This window comes from Hypanus sabinus, chromosome 15 (genome assembly GCF_030144855.1).
Source record: "Hypanus sabinus isolate sHypSab1 chromosome 15, sHypSab1.hap1, whole genome shotgun sequence".
NCBI lineage: Eukaryota > Metazoa > Chordata > Chondrichthyes > Myliobatiformes > Dasyatidae > Hypanus > Hypanus sabinus.
This window is the reverse complement of record NC_082720.1, coordinates 21,230,220-21,255,424: the sequence shown is the minus strand read 5'-3', so window position 1 is coordinate 21,255,424 and position 25,205 is coordinate 21,230,220. Positions and strand designations below refer to the sequence as shown.

General features: G+C 39.7%; 1 protein-coding gene across 2 annotated transcripts; it reads right to left on the bottom strand.

Moving 5' to 3' along the window:
• Positions 1-208: 208 nt before the first annotated feature.
• Positions 209-21,987, bottom strand: b4galt7 (xylosylprotein beta 1,4-galactosyltransferase, polypeptide 7 (galactosyltransferase I)). 2 transcript variants are annotated; one of them, XM_059990109.1, is made up of 7 exons: positions 18,137-21,987; positions 13,241-13,573; positions 10,735-10,960; positions 10,184-10,267; positions 3,031-3,135; positions 1,028-1,167; positions 209-534 (listed from the first exon to the last, which is right to left on the bottom strand). In XM_059990109.1, coding segments are annotated over exons 1-7 (945 nt in total). In that variant the 5' UTR covers positions 18,193-21,987; the 3' UTR covers positions 209-533. The 2 variants fall into 2 exon arrangements, with proteins under 2 accessions (XP_059846092.1, XP_059846091.1); XM_059990108.1 differs by having other exon boundaries at positions 209-1,167; positions 18,137-18,790; positions 18,995-21,970.
• Between the last annotated feature and the right edge of the window lie 3,218 nt (positions 21,988-25,205).

Genomic DNA, 25,205 nt, shown 5'->3' with positions numbered 1-25,205 from the left:
GCTGAGACCCTTCATCAGTCTTGAAACGTCGACTGTATTCTTTTCCATAGATGTTGCCTGGCCTGCCGAGTTCCTCCAGCATTTTGTGTGCCGCTTTCTGCATTGTTCCCTCTCATTGAACAGTTAAAGGCAAGAAGACCCCCAAAATCAGGAGCTGTGAAATCACGTAGCCAATTATTTTAATTAATAGTTTGAGAGGAATTATCAGTTAAAATATAAAACAGACTGTTCTTTACCTTAATTGTGAGATCATTCCCATCTTCTCAACTTGGCTTGGAATGTAGCTTTTCTAACTGTACATATAGTAACCAAGAACACTGCAATGGCCGAGTTTCAAAATCAGCATGATGAATCCGTCAACTAGTTGACAGCAGTAAATGCGTTTATCATAATGTCATAACCATGTTCAGTGACAAATGCAGACACATTGATATGGAGTTTTCAATATTCTTTGTAAACTTCTGTTCCATCATTCCATGAACAAGAGGAGAATCCATTGGTCTCTGAATTGTAATGCTAGGGTTGGCATTGTTTCTAAAGTGGGTAACACAAGATATAAAGGTCTTTTTACAGAAAGGTAACAGATGATGTTGTTCTGCAATATTGGCAGAAGGCCTCTGCTTCCTCATTGAATTGACAAAATACAGTCCATCAAGAGAACACTTAAAACGGGTTATCGGCTATGACCTTAACAAAAAGATAAGGACTTGGAGAAAAAACAGATTTTGCTAGTTTATGAGCAACTTCCCATGAAGAAACTTTTAAATTGCTAACCACTCAGACAGGGATTCTTGTAACCAACTTGTCAAATGCAGCTAGAACCTGTAACATTGATCAATACGTCACCCATAGACTATTCCTATCCTATCCCAAAACTTGGTACCACATCGTGTACTGAGAGCATCACCAATAGAAACTGGTGCCCAAAATCACAGAGCGATATGTCTATCCACATAGTCAGCAGTTCCATATCAGCTAGAAGAGATCCAACCATTTCTGTCTTATATCCCATCAGTTTATTACGCACCACGGTGTTTCGTTTAGGTCACATTCCAGTAAGATGTTGATGATGGTGCAGTGTACCCCTGCGATCGTCAGCTCTGTTCTCGACCCCACACTGTATCTCAAGTTCCTTAATCCACCTTCTTTGTCCACTTTAAACTGTTCCTGTTAATAGATAAGAGAAGTGGGGAAGGGGTTAAAACAGATGTGAATCAATAATTCTAAAACCATCAAACCTCAGGAAAGAAAAGTCATATTCACCATTAATTTTCTCTAACCTAACCTCCCCACACTCTCATCAACTTCCACTGGAATCATCTATTCACCTGCACACTTGGGGCAATTTACTATGTTCAATTGACCCTATCAACTCTTATTGTTTGAAACTGGAGCACCAAGGGGAAACCCACATGATCACAGAGTGAATGTAAACTCCATACAGAAAGTGCCAAGAGGTTCAAATTGAAGCCAGGTTGTTGAACCTTTGAGACTGCAGCTTCATCAGCTGGATACTGGTCCGCTAACTATTTCCCATTACTTTACAGTAGCAAGTAATAATAATATGCAATTATTCCTTCTTTCTACTGCTTTAAGCAATGGCAGGACTACCTGGAAATGTTTTCAGTTGTTGAAAAATAACAGGACCCCCCCCCCCCCCCACCCAGAACTATTTATTCCTTTGAAGAATTGAGATACGGTGAAACAGGCCTCAGCAGCTATCTGGAATCCACGCTGTGATCATGTACAGGACTAGATTGAGTATCTCTCTATTCACCTATGGACAACATCACAAAGGCAGTCTGATTCAAACCTAGGTGCTTGGTACAGGTTGCTGGACAACATTCAGCAGCTGTAACACTTGTTTCCTCCTCTTAATCCAGCTTTTGTGCCCCTGACAGTTGTGGTTTGGCAACCTAGCATAGGGCCTTTTAGTCTGCACAGTTTAGCAGCAGGCAGGAAGTCTGTTTAAGTGGTTTTATCAGCAGCACACACCACGAAATGTTAATACGGGCCATTCTTTTACTGGATGCAATCCTTAGAAGCAAATGGGAAATGACATCTAAATTTTCTCAAATAGCAACTTCCAAATCTGAACAGCACCAGTTAGTTTCCCAACAGGGAGAGAAAACAGAAATAATCCACTGTTGTTATCACTACCTACAATGATAGAGAGTGACAGTGAGATTAACATGCAACAATAGCTTGAACTATGGGCAACCTGTAACTGTTTAAATTTTAACTAAATAAGTTACTTTCATTCTGATCAAAACTACTGTATTATTCCCAGATACACACTGAAACTGATGAATACGGGACACTTCCACATAACTCAGCAGAGCCCTCTTGGAATTAACTGCAGCCAAACCACATCACTATGCTATTAATGACGATGGCATTTCTCCTTTCTCAAGCCATTGTCCCTATTCATGATGACTGCTGTGTACTTACTGCCTGTTCTCGTTGGTAATAATGAATGCCTGGATAATAGTAAATACCTTGTCAGGCCAAACAGCAGTGACAAGTTCAGCAGAGAACACACTCAGTTGTCTGCCCAAACGAACAGCAAAACAAAGAAAAAATAAAAATCAAGCGTGGAAACCTGAAAAAGTTAATGCTGGTAACACTCAGTAACATCACCAGGGAGAGAATCAGAGCTAACCATTCAGACATAACTGATCATCAGAACAAATAACCTATCGTTGTGAAACTTTATCTGTTTCACCATTCATATTTTCTGCTTCTACCATCCATACTAATAAGTTATTTTTCAATACTAATAAGATCATTGTCTCCTACTGATACCAGTAGTGGAGAAAAAGCTCACTACTGTTGATTGGACTATATAAAAATATGTATGTGCTGGAGCTTGTCAGTAATTCAGGCAGGAACTGTGGAGAAAGGTTTTTATGGTTTTGGGTTGATGCGAACTGTTGTGACTACTTTGGTGTTACAATATTCAGTGAAACCCAATTATTTCAGCTTTAAACCTCTCACACCCGCTGGTAACTGTGGGAGTTTAATCTATACCTGCTTCTGTCCTGACACTCTCTTCTGGTCTCGCCTCCTCCACGCTGGATCATGGAAATGTTTGAAGGTATTATATCCTGTCCGAATTCCAGTAGGACGGTAAAGCTGCAATTTCAAAGTAAAATACATTCTTTCAAAAGATCAAAAGACAGAAAATGCTGGAGATTTTAAATAAAAATTGAAAATGCTGGACATACTCAGCAGGTCAGGCAGCATCCATGGAAAGAAAACAATTCATTTTCTGATCAAAAATCATTTGAATTTTCATGGGGACTTGGAACTGAAATTTTACCTGTTTCTCTTTCCACAGATGCTGCCTGACCCGTTGAGATTTTCCACCATTTTATATTTTAAGTCTGCTATACAGCAGAAGGTGCTTGCCTTCCCATTTAGTGTTTGAGACAACAAATGAGATTTACTCATTCATATCAGAATTATCCATTAATTTTTAAAGAGTGGAGTTGAACAGTAATTCGTCAGCTTAGACCATAAAACAAGATCTAATTCCTTTCAGCAGCAAAAAGATATACTATGCACTCAGCATAAAATATATAACAACCTGAATAAGTTAACACTTGTAACATACTCTATCTTAAAAACTGTAAGCAAGATGGCTGAGAAATTTTTGCAATTATAGAAATATATGCATTCCACCATTAAATTAAAATTACATTACACATTCCCTCCGTTGTGCAGCTCTACAATATTTTGGGGAATATGTGTCTCAGTCTTTATAGCAAAAATATTGTTTACAGCTTATAAAAATCAGTATCATTTGTACAAGGCTAGAACTGTAGCTAAACTCTTGAACAATACAAAACTCAAAGTACTGCAAATGTGAAAAAAACTGAATTATTTAGCAAATCAAGTAGCAAGTGTTCAGAGAGAAAGGAGTTAATGTTTCACACTGATGACTTTTCATCAGAATTGGGGGGAGAAATTTGAAGTAAAACAACATTGTAAATTGCAAAGAAAGGAAGAATGACAGGAGGAAAAAGGAAGGTTCATGAAAGAAAAGAGCTTAAAACGAGGACCAGTGGAGTTCAGTGGAATAGATGATGTTATTAAATGTAAAAGATATATGCAGAGAAGGTAAATAATAGGAAGAGAAATAAATGAGTGAGATAACAAGTCTAAAAATAGTTGCTATTGCCAAAAATCCAAGGTCTTAATGTAGAAATTGCTAGCTAACTGATATTGAATTCATCGTCAAGTACATAATTTGTAATCTGCTTAGTTGAAGGACGCAATGTCACTCCTCAAGTTTGCTTTGGGTTTTGATGGAACACTAAGAATGGCCAAGTTCTATATTTAAATAAGCAAGGGCAAAGTGGGAGGAGGTTGGTGTATTAAAATGTTAGGCAACTACATGTTCAGGAGTCATGTTTATGAGTTGAAAGGTGGTGTTCTGAAAAACTATCAGCCTATCTATGCCCTGAAACTTGATCTCTGTCGTCCACCTCTCGTGATATGCTCAGAATTTCCAGGATATCCTCCAATGAAATAATGTATGCGGTTTGGCTACTGAATATATACATTTCTTGTCAATCCGACCTCAGAATCCAACTTTAACAAAACTGTAAAAAATCCCATCTTGGAATTTCATATTCTACACTTCATACATGAAATTCTTCATGAAAACTTTGATACAAAATAGTCCAATCTGACTTGCGAATATCATAAAGAAACAGAAGCCAGAAGAAAATATCCAGGCTGAAGAAAGTGAGGAACTCTCATCAGATATCACTTTCTTAGGTGCTAAAGTGGAAACCAGAACTATTTGAACCATCGCTTTTAAGTGAAGCAACCTTTTGCAAAGTTTATTCAGCACCGTTTCCCACACAAGCCAAACCTGTGCCGCAGTTTGAAGAATTTAAAACATAAGACATATTCAGTACACACTTCATGCCAGTTTAAACAACACTGGATTGGAATCTGGCCATGTTCACAAAGCCTTCTCACATTTAGCACTTTGGCAAGTTTCATTAATTCTCCCTATTTGCAGCATTTAAAATTAGCTATTTTCAGGCACTAATGGACAAATTTTAAAAATAATAATAATTAATTTACTCAGAAATTGAACCATTTCAATGATACTAGTAACTGGATCTGTATGTTTTTTAAAAAACTTTGAATTATTTAAAATTTGTGTTTCCAATGGCATTTTCTCATTTCCAACTATATTTATAGAAGTATATTGAAAATGCTACAGCATTGTATTGCGAAAGGTTCTATGTTCAATGAAATGTTACTTGGTGACAAGAGACTAAGCAGAACAGGCAGGCATTCACCACAGTCTAACAAGAGAAGGTCTCAAAGAAATGTGTAAAATTATAAGAAGGGTTAACAGGATAGATGCAAAGAAGCTACTGACATAGGGAAACCTACCTTCAAGATAAACAATCAGCTATTTAGTGCTGAAGAGACCACTTTTCAGTCAGAATTATGAGTCTTTGGGAATTCCTTAGGTCGAATAGATGCTCAGACATCAACTATATTCAATAACATTCGATCACAAAACGAATCAGGAAATGTCAATAAAGTGGGAAATTTAGACACTATCTTATTGAATGGTTGCACAGTCTCAGGAGATTTTATGGCCTAATCTTGCTCCTGTTTTTATGTTCCTATTTGAAAGTGCTATTATCATAATGATTGGAGGGGGGAAAAAAGCTTTATTGAAAGAACATAATGTACAAACGCAATGTTCCTGACCTCCGGCAAGACCCGTGTCGGTCTACATCACAAGAACTGGTGTGTGAACACCTTGATAGTAATGGTCCACTGCTCATTGCAGATAAGAGTTTTTAAATGGTGAAGTGCAGACCCTTCTATTTGCCCAGGGAGTTCACTGCCATTGTGATTACTGATGTTTATCGCCCCCTGTGCTAATGCTGGAGAAGTGTTGCAGCTCTACGGGGCAATGTGCAACCTCAAAGCCACTCACCCTGATGGTCTCTTCATTGTTGCTAGTGACTTCAATCATGCCAACCTAAAAACAACCCTGCCAAAGTTCCACCAGCATGCCAAATTTGCAAACAGAGGAGAGAATATATTAGATCTGGTTTATGCTAACATTTGTGGGGCCCACAAGGCTATCCCCTGTCCTCTCCACAGATACTCAGAACATATATCCATTTTGCTAATCCCTGCATACAGACCACTGGTTAAGTGAGTCAAACCAGTTCACAGGGAGATCAGGACCTGGCCAGAAGGTGCCACCTCAGTGTTGCAGGACTGCTTCAAAAAGCACAGACTGGAGCACATTCAGGGATGCAGCTACCCAAGATCATCACGTCAGCATTGATGAATATGCAGGATTGGTGACTGGCTACATAGGAAAAGGCATTGAGTACGTTACCATGATTGAACATTACACTACCAGGGCAAACCAGAAACCACAGCTGACTACAGAGGTTTATGTGTTGCTTAGGAATTGGAACACTACCGTCAGATCGGGGACAGGACGACTCTAGGTCAACAAGAGCCACACTCTCCCATACAATCAAGAAGGTAAAGTGTAAGTACGCACAGGAAATCCGTAGACACCTTTGTGACACTAGGGACACGAGGCGCATGTGGCAAGGTATGCAAACCATAAGCAATTGCAAATCCACTCCTTGTGTCAACAACAGCAAAACCTCCCTTCCTAATAGGTTGAGTGCTTTCTACGCATGATTTTACCAAGTTAATTATGTGGCATCAAGGACAGCAACCTTGTCTGGCCATGGCTGAGGCTAAGAGCATCCTAGTCAGGGTAAACCCACGTAAAGCTGCAGAGCCTGAAAACATACCTGGTCAGGTGCTGAGGGACTGCGTGGCCTTGCTAACTGAGGTCTTAATGGACAGCTTTACTATCCCTTTGAAAGAGTCCAGTCCCTGCAGGCAGCCACCATCATTCCAGTGCCCAACAGAGCAATGGTATCTTGACTAAATGATTACCTCCCAGTGGCACTGACTTCAACAACTATGAAGTGCTTTCAGCAGTTGCTAATGGATCATATAATGTCCCACCTTCCAGCTACATTGAACTGTTTCCAGTTTGCCTACTGCTCAAACCGCTCTGCTGATGATGCCATACCTTTGGCCCTCCACTCCGTCCTGTCCCACCTAGAAAACAATACCTTGTATGCCAGGGTGTCGTTCATCGGCTTCAGCTCAGCATTTAACATGACTATCCCTCAGAGGCTGGTGGATAAATTGTCCTCATTGGGACTCAATATCCCTCCCTGTAGCTGGATCTTTGACTTCTTGACTTAAAGACCTCAATGAGTTCAGTTGGCAGCAACATCTCAAGCTCCTTGATGCCAAGCACTGGTGCCCCCCAGCGTTGTATGCTCAGCCCACTGCTGTTCACACTGCACCATCAGGCTCGCTGATGACACCACAGTGGTTGGTTTCTTCAGCAACAGTGATGAGTCGGCACACAGAGAGGTGGAAGAGAGGGTTGTCAAATGGTACAAGAACAATCACAAAGTACACTGCAGATGCTGTGGTCAAATAAACACGTACAAACAAGCTGGATGAACTCAGCAGGTTGGGCAGCCTCCGTTGAAAGATGCAGTCAACATTTTGGGCCGAGACCCTTCGTCAGGACTGAAGGAGCAGGGGGCAGGGACCCCATAAAGAAGGTGGGGGGAGGGTGGAAAACCAATCAGAGGAAAGATCAAGGGGTGGGGGAGGGGAAGCAGCGAGGGGATAGGCAGGAGAGGTGAAGAAGGAATGTAAGGGGAAAGCACTATGGGTAGTAGAAGAAGGCAGAATCATGAGAGAGGTGATAGGCAGCTAGAAGAGGAGGCAGAGTGAAAGAGGGATGGGGAAAGGGAGAGGGAGGGAATTACCAGAAGTTGGAGAATTCAATATTCATGCCAAGGGGCTGGAGGCTACCCAGACGGTATATGTGTTGCTCCTCCAACCTAAGTTTGGCCTCATCATGGCAGTAGAGGAGGCCATGTATGGACATATCCAAATGGGAATGTGAAGCAGAGTTGAAGTGAGTGGCAACCGGGAGATCCTGTCTGTTGTGGCGGATGGAGTAGAGGTGCTCAACGAAGTGGTCCCCCCCATCTGCATCGGGTAGTCCGCAACTTACACCATCTTCAACAGGACTCCATCATTAAGCACGTCTTTCCCTCTCTACCCCTCTCTGCTTTTCGCAGGGATCGTTCCCTGTGTGACTGCCTGGTCCACACGTCCCTCCCCACAGATCTCCCACCTGGTACTTATCCATTGTGTTTGGAAAAATAGGACAATTTGCACAAACTCCTAAGCTGGGTTAAATCCTTTATACAATACAAATCCACTCTTTACCGATTTTTATACTGAAATTGATATCTGGTTCTGTATAGTGCTACACCTGTCCCTAGACCTCCTCTCTTACCACCATTCAGGGCCCCAAACAGTCCTTCCAGGTGAGGCAACACTTCACTTGTGAGTCTGTTGGGATAATCTATTGCATCCGGTGCTCCCGGTGCGGCCTCCTCTACATCAGTGAGACCCGACGCAGATTGGCGGACCGCTTCGTTGAACACCTCCACTCCGTCTACCACAACAGACAGGATCTCCCGGTTGCCACTCACTTTAACTCTGCTTCACATTCCCATTCGGATATGTCCATACATGGCCTCCTCTACTGCCATGATGAGGCCAAACTTCGGTTGGAGGAGCAACACCTCTTATACCGTCTGGGTAGTCTCCAGCCCCTTGGTATGAACATCGAATTCTCCAACTTCCGGTAATTCCCTCCCTCTCTCTTCCCCCATCCCACTTTCACTCTGCCTCCTCTTCTAGCTGCCTATCACCTCTCTCTTGATTCTGCCTTCTTCTACTACACATAGTGCTTTCCCCTTACATTCCTTCTTCACCTCTCCTGCCTATCCCCTCCACCTCTTGATCTTTCCTCTGATCGGTTTTTCACCTGGCACCTTCCACCCTCCCCTCACCTTCTTTATAGGGCCCCTGCCCCCTCTTTCTTCGGTCCTGACGAAGGGTCTCGGCCCGAAACGTTGACTGCTCCATTCATCAGATGCTGCCTGACCTGCTGAGTTCATCCAGCTTGTTTGCACGTGTTTACAAGAACAATCACCGGTGTCTCAACATAGACAAGATAAAAGAGATGGTTGTGGACTTCAGGAAGGCACATGTAAATCATTTTCCATTGCACATCAACGGCTCTGCTGCGGAGAGAGTGAGGAACACAAAGTTCCTTGGTGTGCACATAACAGATGATCTAAACAGGATCCACAACACCTCCTCACCAGTCAAGAAAGCACAGCAATGTCTACATGTACTTTCTAAGGAGATTGAGGCATGCAAGGCTCCCTGCCCTCATTCTAACAATTTTCTGCAGGAGCACGACCGAATGTCCTGTCTGGCCACATCATTGTGTGGTAGCGAACCTGCAAAGCATTGGACTGCAAGACCCTACAGAGGGCAATAAAAACCACCAAGAGGATCCTCAGAGATTCCCTCTCCCCTATGCATGACATTTACTGAGAGCGTTGCTGATGAAAGGCCTAGAGCACTGTTGAGCACTACCACCCAACCCACCATTTATTTGATCCACTACCGTCAGGAAGGAGGTACAGAAGCATCAGGACTAGGACCGCCAGACTGGGTAACAGCTTCTTCCCTCAGGCTGTGAGACTAAGGAATACCCTGTCACCACCGAGATCTTGTCAATAGATCAGCAAGCTGTTTACTTTTTACCTGTGCTGTATTTTACTTTATGCATTTTGAATGATATTATTAACATATTTATAGTATAATAATTTGGTTTATGTGCTCTGTGTGACATATGCTGTGTAAGTGCACTGTAGTCCAGAGGAAAGTTGTTACGAATGGTTATATATCTGTACAGTCAGATGACAATAAACGAACTTGAACTGAAAGTTTACTGCTTACTGCCACTTCAGTCACCAAAGCACAATGGGAATATTTTAGAAAACATGTCCCATCAACAATTCTCAAGTGGTATTTTGGCTTCACCCTAGTTCACGAAAGGAGATCACAGGTTGAAAAGAGTATATTAGAGTCACAGCCAAGAAAATGAAGAAAATAGATCAAACAAGAATTTCACAACAGAGTTTTAACCTGCCTAATATTCATATTGAGTGTTGCAAGTCTCTTGTGCATAGTGGTACGAGATGATTACCTGAAGTCCTGCTGCTGTTATTCTACGATAAAATTCATCATCCTCCCGTCCCCATCCCCAAAACCGGTTTGACATCCCATTGCACTGCAAAGGAAATACATTGTGTTTGGAAAAATAGGACAATTTGCACAAACTCCTAAGCTGGGTTAAATCCTTTATACAATACAAATCCATTCTTTACTGATTTTTATACTGAAATTGATGTCCGGTTCTGTATAGTTTCAAAGCCAACTGAGTGCTCACAGTCTTAATTTACATTTCCAGCTTCTAATACAAGTGCAGCAGGTTACAACTCTTAATTATAAAAAGTGTTTGAGAATTATATTCTGAAATACTGTGCAACTGCTCTAGCTCATGAAACTTAAATTTCACTTTTCTTTAAAGGACACAGAGAGCTATTCAGCCCTTTGGCTTAGTGATGTCTTACTTCCTTATTTACATATATTCTTATAATTCCATTTCACAGTTTAAAATGGTGATGAGCATTAAGCACTATGATAGCTATAGTACTTCTTTTTACTTGGTCTCCTTCAAGCAGTATTGTTACTCACCAGTTCAAAGTGTTGCTTGGTGAGGAGGAGTATCCCTCCCACATAGTTCTTGTAATGATAGAGCGGGTGAAGTTCTGGGGATGCCACATGAAAAGGTCCTTTCTCAGGATACCCATAGTCCAGGTCTTCATTCTGGGGCAGCAAGTCCACATCATGCATAGCAAGGTAGTCGGTATCATTCCCACTCTCCAAGAAACCAACGTTTATCAAAGAGGCACGATTAAATCTGGGCAGAAAGTTATTAACATGAACACACACAGGATCCCAAAATGAAAAAATAGGATCCTTTGGTCCTTTTTCTAATTCGTTTTTTTTAAATATTTTTAAAAACTGGTATTATTGGCTGCTAAAATTAATTAAGTGATCCATATAGAGTACATTTTCTTTAAGGCTAGAAACGATTATTTTCAATACCATGGTTATCAAATAGTCATCGAGTCTCAGACCTCCCTGTATTCTGAGAGATTAAATGATTAGCAGGGGAGCAAAGTTTAAAGGATGTTGAGCAGAGCCAAATTACAAATTTTGCAAACTTGCCCTGAGAAAGGAAAGATCTTTGTACTCTCACTTCTTGTTCATGTTCAGATATATGTTATAGCAAGATCTGGTGACTTCTTCCACCACCTTGCTGATAATTGCCCAATACTTTGTGCATTGAAATACTGGGCCAATCTACCAACTGATTTCCAAAATGACAGTCAGGATATTTTATAAAACTGGATTTAGACTGTGGTAAGCAGTTTTCAGCACCAACATGGAATGCTATCAGGATCATAATTATTTTTCTATGCAGTGTGCATTCAATTAAACAAACATGAAAATAACTAGATTTTTATACATAATCTTAAGAGAAAGCCACATATAACTATGCTAACGAAACGTCCACATTGAAGGCATGTGCAGGTACTTCAAACTTCTCAAACTCATTTTCTAGTTCTTCCACAGTCCCACCTCATTTTCTCTTCAGTATTCTTGAGCTATGCGTTCCTCCAATTGTCTTTCTGAGTGTTTCTGATCTTAATAGCTCCACCTACAGGAGACATTATTTTAACTGCCTGCGTTATAAACTATGGAGGTCCCCCCCCAAACCTCTTGCTTTATCTCTCTTTCTTTCTTTAATACTCTACTGAACACCTCACCTGACCTAAGATCTTATAAAAGTTGCAGTCAAATTTTATTAGATTATGTTTCGGTGAAACAGCCCAGCATGGTTTACAAGTTGTTGTTGCCTGTTGCGATTCACATACTCTTCTCCCAAAGTAGTGGAGGAAGGCATCGCCATTAAAATTCATCCTCTAATTAAACACCTGGCCACTCACCAGCCTGATTGAGTGCATTATGGTCCAGCTTTATTCTGAATCAACTGGCTTTGAGAATAGTTAGAATGAAATGGCTTTGAGAATGAAATGACAAAAACAGTCAAACAATTCAGATTTTGGCACTTAACATGCAGGCATCTCTTTGCCTTAACTTACATTGGGTCAGTGCCTTATTCCACCTAATGCTCATGCTGGGCTTGGCTCCCCAGCCCCTATTCCTATTCCCAGCTTCCCTGAAATTGCCTTCTCTGGAAATCCTGCTACAGTATTCTAACACAATACAGACCTTTGGAGGGTACTCAAAAATTATGTCTATGGACATTTTCTTTGAATACTAGATAAATATGAGACATTAGGAATGACACAAATGCAGTTATTCTAAACATTGCCAAAATATATGGTCAAGTATTACTTAACAAATTGGAGCTAATATCAGGTCAAATATACATTTATCTCAGCAATTACTGTGCTTTACATTTACTATGAATATTGGCACTAATGGATTACAGATCGCTTTCTTTTCTTGCTACTGTTTTGTTTTCCTGGTGATTAGTTGCCGTCAATTTATACCAATAGCCAGGCCCTGCTGCTTAACTTAAAACACAGTCTATTAACGGTATAAGTTTAAACAAAGTTGGAATTCCCCTGGGTTTCAGTACTGCTGCTACAAAGATTTAATTTAGCTTTTTTATAGGTTAAGAGAAGCACAATTCATGATCTTGGGAAAGGAGTCACTAACATACCTAGTGACATCAGAAAATTATGTAAAAACAGTTTGATTACAATACTGAAGAGTTCCCAGTTACATCAGACAGCTCTGATGAACCTTGCTATTGAAAATGGAAATTCTATTATTAAAATCCAGCAACGCACACAAAACGCTGTTAGAGCTCAGTAGCTCCGGCAGCATCTATGCAAAAGAATAAAGGGTTGACATTTAGGGCCAAGACCCTTCTTCGGTACAGAAACTTCCAATATTTATTCTTTTCCACAGATGCTGCTTGACCTGGTGAGTTCCTCCAGCATTTTGTGTGTGTTGCTTTAGATTTCCAGCATCTGCAGACTTTCTCTTTTTTGACTTTCCATAAATACTATATACAGTAATATGTACAAGTTTGATTCTTACTATGTGATATAACAACCTACAGCGATATTATGTAAATATTATACCTTTTAAAGCCCAGTACCTGAAGTGATCGACTTGGTTGATTACAAGAATCTTGTGTCTGATTTTCTTCTTCTTTAAAAATGCATGCATATATGGGACAAAACTCAAAAGTTCTTCAAAACGCTCCCTGAAGGGAACAATGATGGCAATTTTGTGAGGGCCCCAGCTTGGATCATCAGTTTCCTCCTGGCAGGACACATGCACTGAGGCATCATCCTTGCTGCTTTGACTGCTGCTTATTCTACAGTTATACTGCAGCCACATGACAGAGAAGAATCCAAGGGCTACAAACGTACAAAACAATTTAAAGATGGAACATCTCCTGGGTAACATCCTTAGTAGCAGGCCTGACCTGGAAAGGACCACAGCACAGTTACTTAATGAAGAGTTTACCAAAGCTGCCCTTGGCAATGAATTCCACAGATTCACCACCCTCTGGCTAAAGAAATTCCTTGTTCTCTGTTCTAAACAGACATCCCCTCTAGGTCTCAATTAACATTCGCGTATGCGGCACTAACATTATTGCACGTACTGGGTGGTCATTACAAATATGCCTTTGTAATACTGATACATTCAGGCAAGACACTGGGTGCTCAGCAGTCCGGACCATTCCGTACATTTGTAAACCAGCACGTTAGAAATACTTTAAAACCACAGGTGCATTAAGTGCACATTAAGTATATTTGGATAGTCATGCACACTTTACAACTGATATCCACATATTATAAAAGACACACAAACACAACACACACACGTATACATACAGAGCAAAAAATACATGACACTCACAAATTTGACTGCTCAGTGGAGAGACCAACTAGAGCAGGAGCCCTGCCAGACAAAACAAGACAATCAGGGGAGAGGTCACTTCGGGTGAAGCAGATTGCCATGATTACATTCTAAGGCAGATCATGTTCAGAACCAGCTTAGAGGATATCACAATGTTATTATGAAATATATTTATTTAATTATTAATTATAATTAAATGATTAAATATAACTGGGTTATTAGTGTTCCATAACCACCACCACTACCATTTTTAATTTATTCTGATGAAGCAAAATTCCAGCAGGAATGATAAGTTAAGGCATTTATCCTTTAATCTGCTCTGTAATTTTATATAGTACTTCCTCCTTTAAGGCTATTTAATTACTTTGCTGTAAGTGTATTCTGACTACCTTAGCTACTAAAAGTGTTGGCCAATTCACGTAAAATGCACATTTATACATGTAAATCCTTAGAGAACTAAAAGCACTTAGTTAAAATTGCTGGAATGGCCTCATGAATATGCTGTAAAAATTGCACAGTCTCCTGAAATTAGTTTAATTATAAGTAACTAAGGGTTCAAGAGCCAGGAGGTAATGTTGTAACTCCATAAAACTCTGGTTTGACCACAAAGATGAGAAAATGTGCAGATGCTGGAAATCCAAAGCAACACACAAAAAATGCTGGAGGAACTCAGCAGGCCAGGCAGCATCTATGTAAGAATACAGTCGATGTTATGTGCCAAAACCCTTCACCAGTGCGGAGTCATTTCATATTCACAGCTGGCTGTTTCTGGCATCTCCAAGCCCGAAATCTTGAAACCGCAGTGAGTAATTGTCTGTATTGTCTTATTGCATATTTCCTGCAGACTCTCAGTGACAAAAATCGCTGCTTTTTGAACACAAGCACTTGCAACTGACATTATTCAAAGTGTTCGCAGTAAGCACACTGTAGTGTCAAACGCCCACACAAGTGACGTGTCTGACACTAGTTAGAAGTTGTTTGGCAACAGCCTCTCCTGTCCCAATTAAGTGCCATAGTATCCCAAACAAATGAAAGGAATCCTGGCTATTTTTTCAATTAGTTTTTGTTCTTTAAGAGTTGTCCCAAACTAGTGGCTGCCATGATTAACCGATGGCCCAATTAGCCAGAATCCACTGTACTTTTAGGACAGCATTACAGCGAAAGGAAAATATTTTTAATGAAGTATCAATAGCTAAATGAAAGGAATGAACGGTTAGGGTGGTGAATAAGGAAACAATCAAGCAGGCTGCTTTGTCCAGGATGAGGCCAAGGTTGTGGGAATTGTTGGAGCCAAACTCATCTGCCCACGTACAGCATATTCCGTTATGCTATTGACTTCTACCTTGTGAATGATGTAGAGGTTTGAAGCATCAGGAGATGAGTTACTCGCTGATGGATACCCATCAAAGATTTTCTTATCGCTATAGTTTGTACAGGGCTGACCCAGTTGAATTTTTGGTCAATGGTAATCCGCAGGACATTATTATTGGGGTAAAGCTGAATGCCAGGAATTGGTTGTTAAACTCATTGTCTGGCACTTTTGTGACAGTAATATTAGTTGCCAATGAATTACTCATGCCTGAATGTTTTTTTAGGTATTCCCACATTTAAGTACAGAGGAGTTTTTAATGAAATTGAATTTTGTGTATTTTGTTTTAGCAAACATCCCTTTAGGTAGCAAGAAGGTCATTAATGAAACAAATCAAGATATATTTTGCTCTGAGGAAACCTTGTAGTGATGTCTTCCTTGGTTTGTGATGACTGACATACAACAACTACAATCATTTTTCTTTGTAGGAGCTATGACTCAAATCAATGGAGTATATTCCTAGGTGCCCACCGACTTCAGATGTACCACAGCACATGGATCGCATATTCAGCCAAAAGCTGATTGATGTCTCACCTCATTTCTAGAGATTGGGCCAAGGGAGCGATGAGGTCTGGATCAGAGTGTTCCTGGTGAAAGCTAATCAATAAGCAGCGAAGTAAGCACTTCTTGTCAGGATTGTTGATAGCACCTTCCATCAATGTGCCAATGAATGACTGTAGACTGATTGGGCAGTAATTACCCAGACTGAATTTATCCTGTTTATGCGAATATGACATACTGGGACAATTTTCCCAGATCTCACCATTCTGAAGGAAGTTCTTGGAACTTCATCCTACTGTTTGTCTTCCATTATTCATGATTAACTGTGCTGGGATTACAGAGTTTTGATGGGGTTGTTGGTTGTCAGATTCCTTATTTTGCACCTAGTATTTGCTACTTAATACACAAAAAATCCTGTTTTGCAGCTTCATAGACAGGTGTCATATTTTTGGACATGTCTGCTGCTGCACTTGTCATTGAACTACCGATCATCCCTTCAGTTGATAGTAATGGCGGAGTGAGGGGTATCCCACACAAAGCAATGCAGAGCAACCTTGGTAGGAAGACAAGACTTATCACCACCAGGACAGTGCAATGGGCAGTTCTGTTAATGCTATGGTGAAGGATACATCTGCCACAGGTGGACTGATGCACATGTGGTCAAATTGCATTATCCCTTGTGTTGGTTCACTCACTACCTGCCAGAGACCCAGTCTGAAATCTATGTCCAGTGCTGATGTACATTGGTCCCCGCCCAGATTACACTGTGTCCTTTCTATGTTCAATATTGATTTCAAATGTGTCCAATGTGGAGGAACAATGATTCATCAACTTAAAGGACGGTGTAGATTAAAAGATAGTTTCCTTCCAACATTTGACCACATGGAACTTTGTGGAGTCTGGAGTCAATGCTGGTGACTCAATGGACTACAGCCTCATGCCCCATATGTGTCACCATCATACAGCACATATCATGCCACTTCTTCAGATGTGTCTGACCTTCTGGTTTAACAGACCTATCCATGGATTGTGATGGTATTTTGAATAAGGCATGATTCTTTGAGTATGAGCATGTTGGGCTGTTTCTTGTATAGTCTGTAGGACAGCTCTCCCAATTCAGATACTGGTTCCCAGATGCCATGAGGTGGAATTGCTAAGGTTGACTCCGCAGGCCTCCACTTTACCATGTATGAATTTACTGCTGCGGGTGCCCCTCAAGTATAATTCTATCTGTGTTTGATTCTAACAATAATGGTACAATTACAAATCTTACAAGGCCATTTAAGAATCAATCCAACAGGATGGGTCTGCAGTTCAATATAAACTTCCACTCCTCAAAGTCCAGAAGGGTTTTTAAGGGAGCAGTCCTACACATCCTAACTTTGAATAGTTGCTTGTGAAAAATAGGAGGCAGCCATTCAAATCAGAAATCCAATTATACTTCATGAAATAGCCTTCACCTTTATCCTCATTTGACTTGAAGGATTTCTACTGATGCAAACACACTGACATGATATCACATTATACACTGGAAGCAGTGGATTAAAATCTGCCCCAGCCTGATGTACTTAACAGCTAGAAGTATGAGAGTATTAAAATCTGTCAATAACAGACTTGAGAAATGATGATCAAAGATCCCTTTTGTAGCTGTAGTGTAGTCAATAAGTTATGTAGAACATTCAAGTTTCAATAACCAACACAGACAGTAAACTCAGGGACAACTCAAGAGCTTCAGAACAAAGTTAAGTGATCTTTGAAGCTTTTCATTTAAAATGGTTTACACAAACATAAGAAAATAAACAGGGACAATAAATAAAAGATGTGAGACAAAGCACCATTCCTGTCCCTGGGTTGTCAGTCAGTAAAACAGCAGATTATTCCCCTCAGTGCCACTTTCCTGAACTAACTCCATCCCTTCTGAAGTGTTATTTAGTTTATGTAATAATTTATACAATTATTTTCCAATACATTAGAGATATTTCAAAGTCAAAAGTACATATACCCAATTAGTTTTAATAGATTTTACGAAGACCTTGATCTAAAATGCTGAGGTATCACAACATACTTAGTCACAAGAGATTAATAATACAAATTTAGCATGTAAGAAATCAATTGTTGGGTTAATTAATTAACAGTGGTCTCTACACTAAATGTAGTGCTGGATCAGTGACCAGCCAGTGCACTGAAGAATATTACACTATTTTAGTAAATTAAATTTAGATATCCCCAGTTTCTCCTATTAAACATTATTTTTACCTGCTGTCCTCCTTGGTGAAGTAGAGAATGGGTTTTCGTCTAGACGAGTACATCATTTTCTTTCACTCCTTAGCTCTTAATCTGTTCCTGGCTGTGTTACATAGTCTATCGGCAAAAGATGTGGCGGATCTGCAGACAAGCCTCGTATTCTCAACAGTCCTTCCGAATGACATACATTCGGAAACCAGCTTCAAACTTCGAGTCCTGCCAGCAGATCAGTGCACTCAGTGGCCACAAAGGCTTGTCGGCGGAGGTACGTTAGTGGAGCTCTTCGGGCATTGTCACTTGGAACAGCGATCATCGAGTGCAACTAACCAGCCGCACAAATCCTCAACTCCCGGGACTCCCTTGCCCGGTGGTAACGGGACGTTTGCAGGCTAGGAGAAAGTCGCCATCTCTCCTTCCCACAGTGGTCTCAGACCCCGGGGGTCCCCTCACCCCTCCGGGACCCGGCGGCCGCTGAAGGGGCTCAGGCGGCGGAGGTCCCGGGCCTGAGGCCTGGCACAGAGGGGTAGGCGGGTATCGGAGGCCTGAGACGGGCGGCGGGGGGCAGGAAAGTTCCTCCACGCTGGCCGTGGGTGCCACCTCATTCACCATCCGGTGGATAAACGTTCCGCAAAAACATGTTCGTCACTACGGTACATTTCTTCTCAACTGCAGAGGAATAAATATACTTTATGGCGCAATCTTCAGCGTATAATCATAAAATTATTTTTAAAAAAGCAAGAATTCTGCAATAGTCGGTAAAATTGCACCGTGTATGCGAAGGGTATTTACACCCACAGCGTTTGAAACTATAAAGTATACTGAAAGCGCAAGATCTTTATTTTAGATTCTACATCTGCTACAATAACTTACACAGTGAACGTTTACATGAGAACATGGTGTAAGTGTGGCTGACATTTCACGTGACATTTTCCCCACTGTGTGACTTGTGTGATTTCTGTATGTGTAATGTACTGTGTGTTGTAACTATGTGATTGCAACCAAGTTTCACTTTTCATTGCACCCCGCTGTATTTGCGCTATGTTAAATGTAATGGAAATAATCAGTTTATATGTTACTAATATCCTATGCTATCGTTTTGCCACAACTTTGTTTATCTGTGTAGGATAGGATCTTGAGAACACGACACTGATTTGAATAGCTTAGAAACACATTTGTTTAACCTGTTATTTGTTTTTAAGTAAAAACAGAGCAAACTACTAGAGGAAATCAGCAGGTCAAGCGACATCTGTAGAGGCAAATTGATAGTCAAAGTTTCAGGTCCAAAATGAGCCTTCTCAATTGCTAATCAGCCTGCTGCATATCTCCAGCAGCTTGTATGCTGTGTCAGATGACAGCATCTGAAATCTCTTTTGTCCCTTTTCCTCTCAAATTTCCCTTAAATATTTCACCTTTCACCCTAAACCTTTGGTCTCAAGTTCTAGTTTCACTCAAGCTGAGGGGAAAAAGCCTATATGACTTCATCCTATCTACAGTATACCCTTCATAATTTTATATACCTTTACAAGATACCCCTCATTCACCTGTGCTCCAAGTTATAAAGTCCTCATAGATTCAACGATTCCCTATAACTCAGGGCCATAATTCCCAGCAACATCCTTGTAAGTTTTCTCAACACTCTTTCAAGCTGTTTGATATCTTTCCTATAAGTACTTGAACAGGCTGCACTCAATACTCCAAATTCAGCCACACCAAAGTTTTGTTCAATTCAGAATCAGAATCAGAATCAGGCTTATTATCAGTAATATATGACACCAAATTTGTGGCTTTGCGGCAGGAGTATCATGCAATGTGTAATTAGTATTACTAACTTATGCCGTGAAATTTGTTTTGCAGCAGCAGTACGTGCAATACTTAATAAAGCTAGCATGAGAAATGGATATATAAAAGTGGTGCATGACGAGAGAAACCAGTGAGGTAGTGTTCACGGATTCATGGATTGCTCAGTAGTCTGATAGTGGAGCGGAAGAAGCTGTTCCTGAATCGTTTAATGATGGATGCCACCTTCTTGAAACATCGCCTTGTGAACGTGTCCTTGATAGTAGGGAGGCCTGTGCCCATGATGGGACTAGATGTGTGTATAACCCTCTGCAGCTTATTCTGATCCTGTCCATTGGCACGTTCGTATCGATGACAGCACTGTCGACGCCAATGCACTCCTGGTGGGCAAACTGTAGGGGATTGAGGGCTGATCTGACCAGGGGGGTCAGAGGTGAGCCAGGACCGGCCTCTCTAGGGTCTTCATGATGAGTGAGGTCAGGGCCACTGGACAGTAGACATTAAAGACTTTCAGTTGGCCCTTCTTGGGTACTGGGAGCACACATAATGTTTTCCACACAGTCAGAACCCTTTCCAGGCTGAGAATCAGATTGAAAATGCACTGGAGAACTCCACACAGCTGCTCAGCACACTCCTTCAGGACCTTGGGGTTCACACAATCAGGTTGGTGCTGGATCCCAAGAGATGGAGTCTAGAATGCTTGCAAGATGGCATTTTTTAAAACAACACTTTATTACTTTTTCAGAATGAAAAGAAAAAACTTTAAATCATTCATAGGTTTTAAAGTGCAACAAAATTAAAGAAAAGGGAAAAATAAAGTACATAAGAAATCAAAAGAAAAAAAACACAAAAAACAAACACCCCACCATTAAAAAAGCAGTTAATTCAGTTTACTTTCATCATCCTGAATATTGTTCTCCAGAAACTTGTAGAAAATGTCCCAAATTTCCCAAAGTTTGCCAAGTTTGTTTTTTGTAATATAGCTTATCTTTTCTAGAGCAAGATAAGAAGTCGTTCCTTTCAGCCACTGTGAGAGTCCACTGGTTGTTGGTTTCTTCCATGAATAGACTATGCAGCATTTGCCTTCCAAAAAACAAATATTAAGCAGAGACCTTACATTGTTGGAGGTTACAAAGTCCTTTGGATAAATGTTCAGAATACATAATTTAGGATCAAGGGACACTTTTTTTCCCAATAGTTTGACTTAACAAATCCAGCACCTTCTTCAGAAGCAGATTATCATTGCATCCTTTTTTTGATGAAGATAAACCGGCATGGATTAGAATAGAACTAGATAAGATAGGAGAAAATGTACCAGAAGATTTTATATATAAATGGGAATCCAAATGGATACAGGGAAAGAAAGAATCTTTTGTATTAAGACATTTAATTGATTTATGGAATAAGGTAAATATGAATGATGAGATAAAGAAATCTTTATTAGCAAAAAGAACCTTAATTCAAAATAGGCATATTCCTTTTACAATGGATAATAAACTTTTACATAATTGGTTTCAAAAGGGGATTAAATATATAGGTGACTGTTTTGAAGGAGGTATATTGATGTAATTTGATCAATTAAAAAATAAATATAAAATATCAACTAACGCCCTTTTTTGTTATTTACAATTAAAGGCCTATTTAAGAGATAAACTGGGTCAAACAATGTTGATGCCAAAGCCTAATGAAATAGAAACTTTAATTAAAAAAGGAAAAATTAAAAAATTTATGTCTTATATGTATAATTTGATACAAAAACAGACAATTAAACCAGGAATTCATAAATCAAGACAAAAATGGGAATCTGATTTAAATATTAAAATTGATGGAAGAAATTGGTCAAGATTATGTTTTGATAGTATGAAAAATACAATAAATGTCTGACTTAGATTAGTACAATATAATTTTTTACATCAATTATATATAACACCACAGAAAATAAATAAATTAAATTCAAATCTATCTGCCCAATGTTTTTGATGTAATCAAGAAATTGGTACTCTTTTACATTCTATTTGGTCTTGTTTTAAAATTCAACCATTTTGGATAAATTTAAGACTTTTACTGGAACAAATTACTGGAGTACAACTCCCACATAGTCCAATATTATTTTTACTAGGTGACATTGAAGGGACAGTACCGAAACTTAAATTGAATAAGTATCAGAAAAAATTTATAAAAATTGCATTGGCAGTAGCCAAAAAAGCTATTGCAGTTACTTGGAAATCAGACTCGTATTTAACTATGGATCATTGGAATAATGAAATATACAACTGCATTCTGCTTGAAAAAATTACTTATAATTTAAGAAATGAATATGATATATTTTTGAAAATTTGGCACCCCTATCTACAAAAGATAGGATTAAATATATAGGTCCTTTGAAGATAAAATTATAAAGTAATTGGGGAAAATTAAAATTAAAATTATTTTGAACTCCATGGAGCATGTGGGGATCCTCCGATATCCAGGCAATCTTCTTTTTCCCCCCTCTTTTCTTTCTTTCTTTTGTTTTCTTTTTTTATATAAGGGTTTAAGGGGGGAGGCTTAAGGGGAGGGGGAAGGCTAGTATTAATTTTTTTCACTTTTTTCACTTTTTTTACTATTCTAACATTCTATTCATTCTATGTAATTCTCTTAAAATGCAACAAACAAACAAACAAACAAACAAACAAACAAATAAATAAATAAATAAATAGATAAATAAATAGCAGAAGCAGATTATCTTGGGTCACTCCCACATACAATGGAACAGAGACCCCTTTTAGTGATTGCACTTAATGCATGTGCCTGGAATGTTGGGGTTAAAGTGATGCAACCTGACTGGAGTAATGTACTGTCTGGTTATCCATTTGTATTGTAGTAATTTAGAATGAGTGTTCACTGATTGCGTTTGAACCAAGGAACAAGCTTCTGACCACTCTTTTTCTGACAGATTCTCATGCAAATTAGCTCTCCATGCTTGTAGTATGTTGCTTGATGACTCTTTACATTTACTTGCAAATAAATTGTATAATACAGACACGTGTCCCCTAGCTTCAGATAATTTCAGAGTGATGTCTTCTAGGGTAGCTAAAGGAGGGAGCTTCAAACTGTAACCTTGCCTGGACATAATAAAGCCTCACAACTGAAGGTATTTAAAAAAGTGTTTTGTTGGAATTACATATATGGCCTTGACTTCTTCAAATGACATAAATATATTGCCATTATAAGGATCAGACACCTTAGCTATGCCTTGGGTCGACCAAGTTTTAAAATCAGGGTCTGATCTGCCGGGCTGGAGCTATCATTACTGAAGATAGGAGTAAACTGGGATAACTGCAATGCCTCTCCCAAATACGCAAGAGCCTCGTGCCAAACCAATATTGTATTTTTTAAGAAGGGGTTTTTAGTTTGTTTGACCAGTTTTTTTTCTTATCTGCTGAATACACATAAATTTCTAGAGGGATATTGATCGACTGGGATTCCATTGAGACCCAAGTAGGGGAGTGATCCTTAACAAAGTAAAACATTCCTGCTCTAATTTGGGCTGCCCAGAAATACCATCTAAGATTTGGTAGCTGTAAGCCACCACTATCATACGGCAGATATAATAGGGAAAGCCTGAGTCTTGGATGTCTATTATTCCAGGTAAAATTAGAAAAAATTCTCTTTAATAAATAAAAGAAAGATGATGGAGAAGAAGGTTGGATAGATTGGTAAAGGTACAGGAACTTTGACATTTTTAGAATGTTTATGCGTCCAGTCAAAGATATGGGCACTTTTGTCCATCTGTTTATAAGTTGAATAACTGAGTCTGTGAGAGGGTTATAATTAGTTGGGATAATGTTATCAATAGTAGGAGTAATTTTAACACCCAGGTATGTAAAACCCTGTTCTGACACCATAAACGGAATTTGAAGTGGGGGTTTGAGTGTCTCATCTTTATCCATGAATAATATTGCAGATTTGTTGTTGTTTATTTTATAGCCTGCAAAAGTACTTATCAGGTCAATTAAGGCAGGTAATGTTTGTTTCAAGTTGGAACAAGACAAAATTACATCATCCGTGTACAGGGCTGTGGGATGTTCTATATCTCCTATAGTTATTCCTGCTAAGTTAGCCTGTTTCCGAATTTTCCCCCATACCAAATCTTCCTAAAATTTTAAATAGATACTGCCACTCCACTCTGTCGAAGGCTTTCTCGGCATCCAATGACAGAATAGCACTATCAGAGCTTCCAGATTTTTCATGAAGTATATTAAGCACTCTTCGAATGTTGTGGAAGCCCTGTCTTCCCTTAACAAATCCATTTTGGTCAGGGTCGACCATTTTTGGCAAGAGTGGCTCCAGCCTCCTAGCTAATACCTGACAGAGAATTTTGAGATCATTGTTCAGAAGTGAGATTGGCCTACAAGATCCACATAGGGATGGTGGTTTGCCAGGTTTTAACAGTAGTGTAATTGCTGCCATATTAAGAGAGGAGGGGAAGGGACTCAGTGTCAAATGATTCCTGATACATAACAAGCAAAGGTGGTATTAATTTGGTCTTAAAGATTTTATATGTTTCAATCGGAATTCCATCGGGCCCAGGAGTTTTCCCTCCCTTCATATTAGTTATAGCTTCAGACAATTCTTTAGCCTCTAAATTAAATTCCAGCGAGGTCAAGGACTTGTAAAACCTAACAAGTCGAGAAATTCCTTTTGTATTTGTGTATTTTCTGAATATTCTGAGCTATACAGGTTTTGGTAAAATCTCAAAAAGATATTGTTTATTTCTTTTGGGTCAACAGTTGTCACCCCTCATCTGATTGTGTGGAGTTTATTGCCCTTCCAGTTTGTATCTGTTTGATACGCCAGGCCAAGAGTTTACTAGCCTTTTCAACCTGCTCAAAATAGGATTGCTTCAGTCTCATCAAACTTTTTGTTGCCTTATTAATGGACAATACATTATATTTAGCTCTCAGTTTGTTAAGTTCTGCAAATAGCTGCTGAGAGGGATTTTGAAATATCTTCAAGATGACTTTTTACAGCAGCTTGCATTTGGGCCCAATGCAGGAACAGTAATTCTGGATTGGGTGTTATGTAATGACCCAACTTTGAGTAGGAAGTTAAGGTAAAGGAAACCTTAGGAGACAGTGATCGCAATATGATAGAATTCACCTTGCAGTTTGAAAAGAAGCAGCTAAAATTGTATGTACCAATATTACAGTGGAGGAAAGTGAATTTCAGAGGCATGGGAGAGGAGCTGGCCAATGCTGATTGGTGGGGAACTCTAGTAGTGATGATGGTGGAACAGGAATGG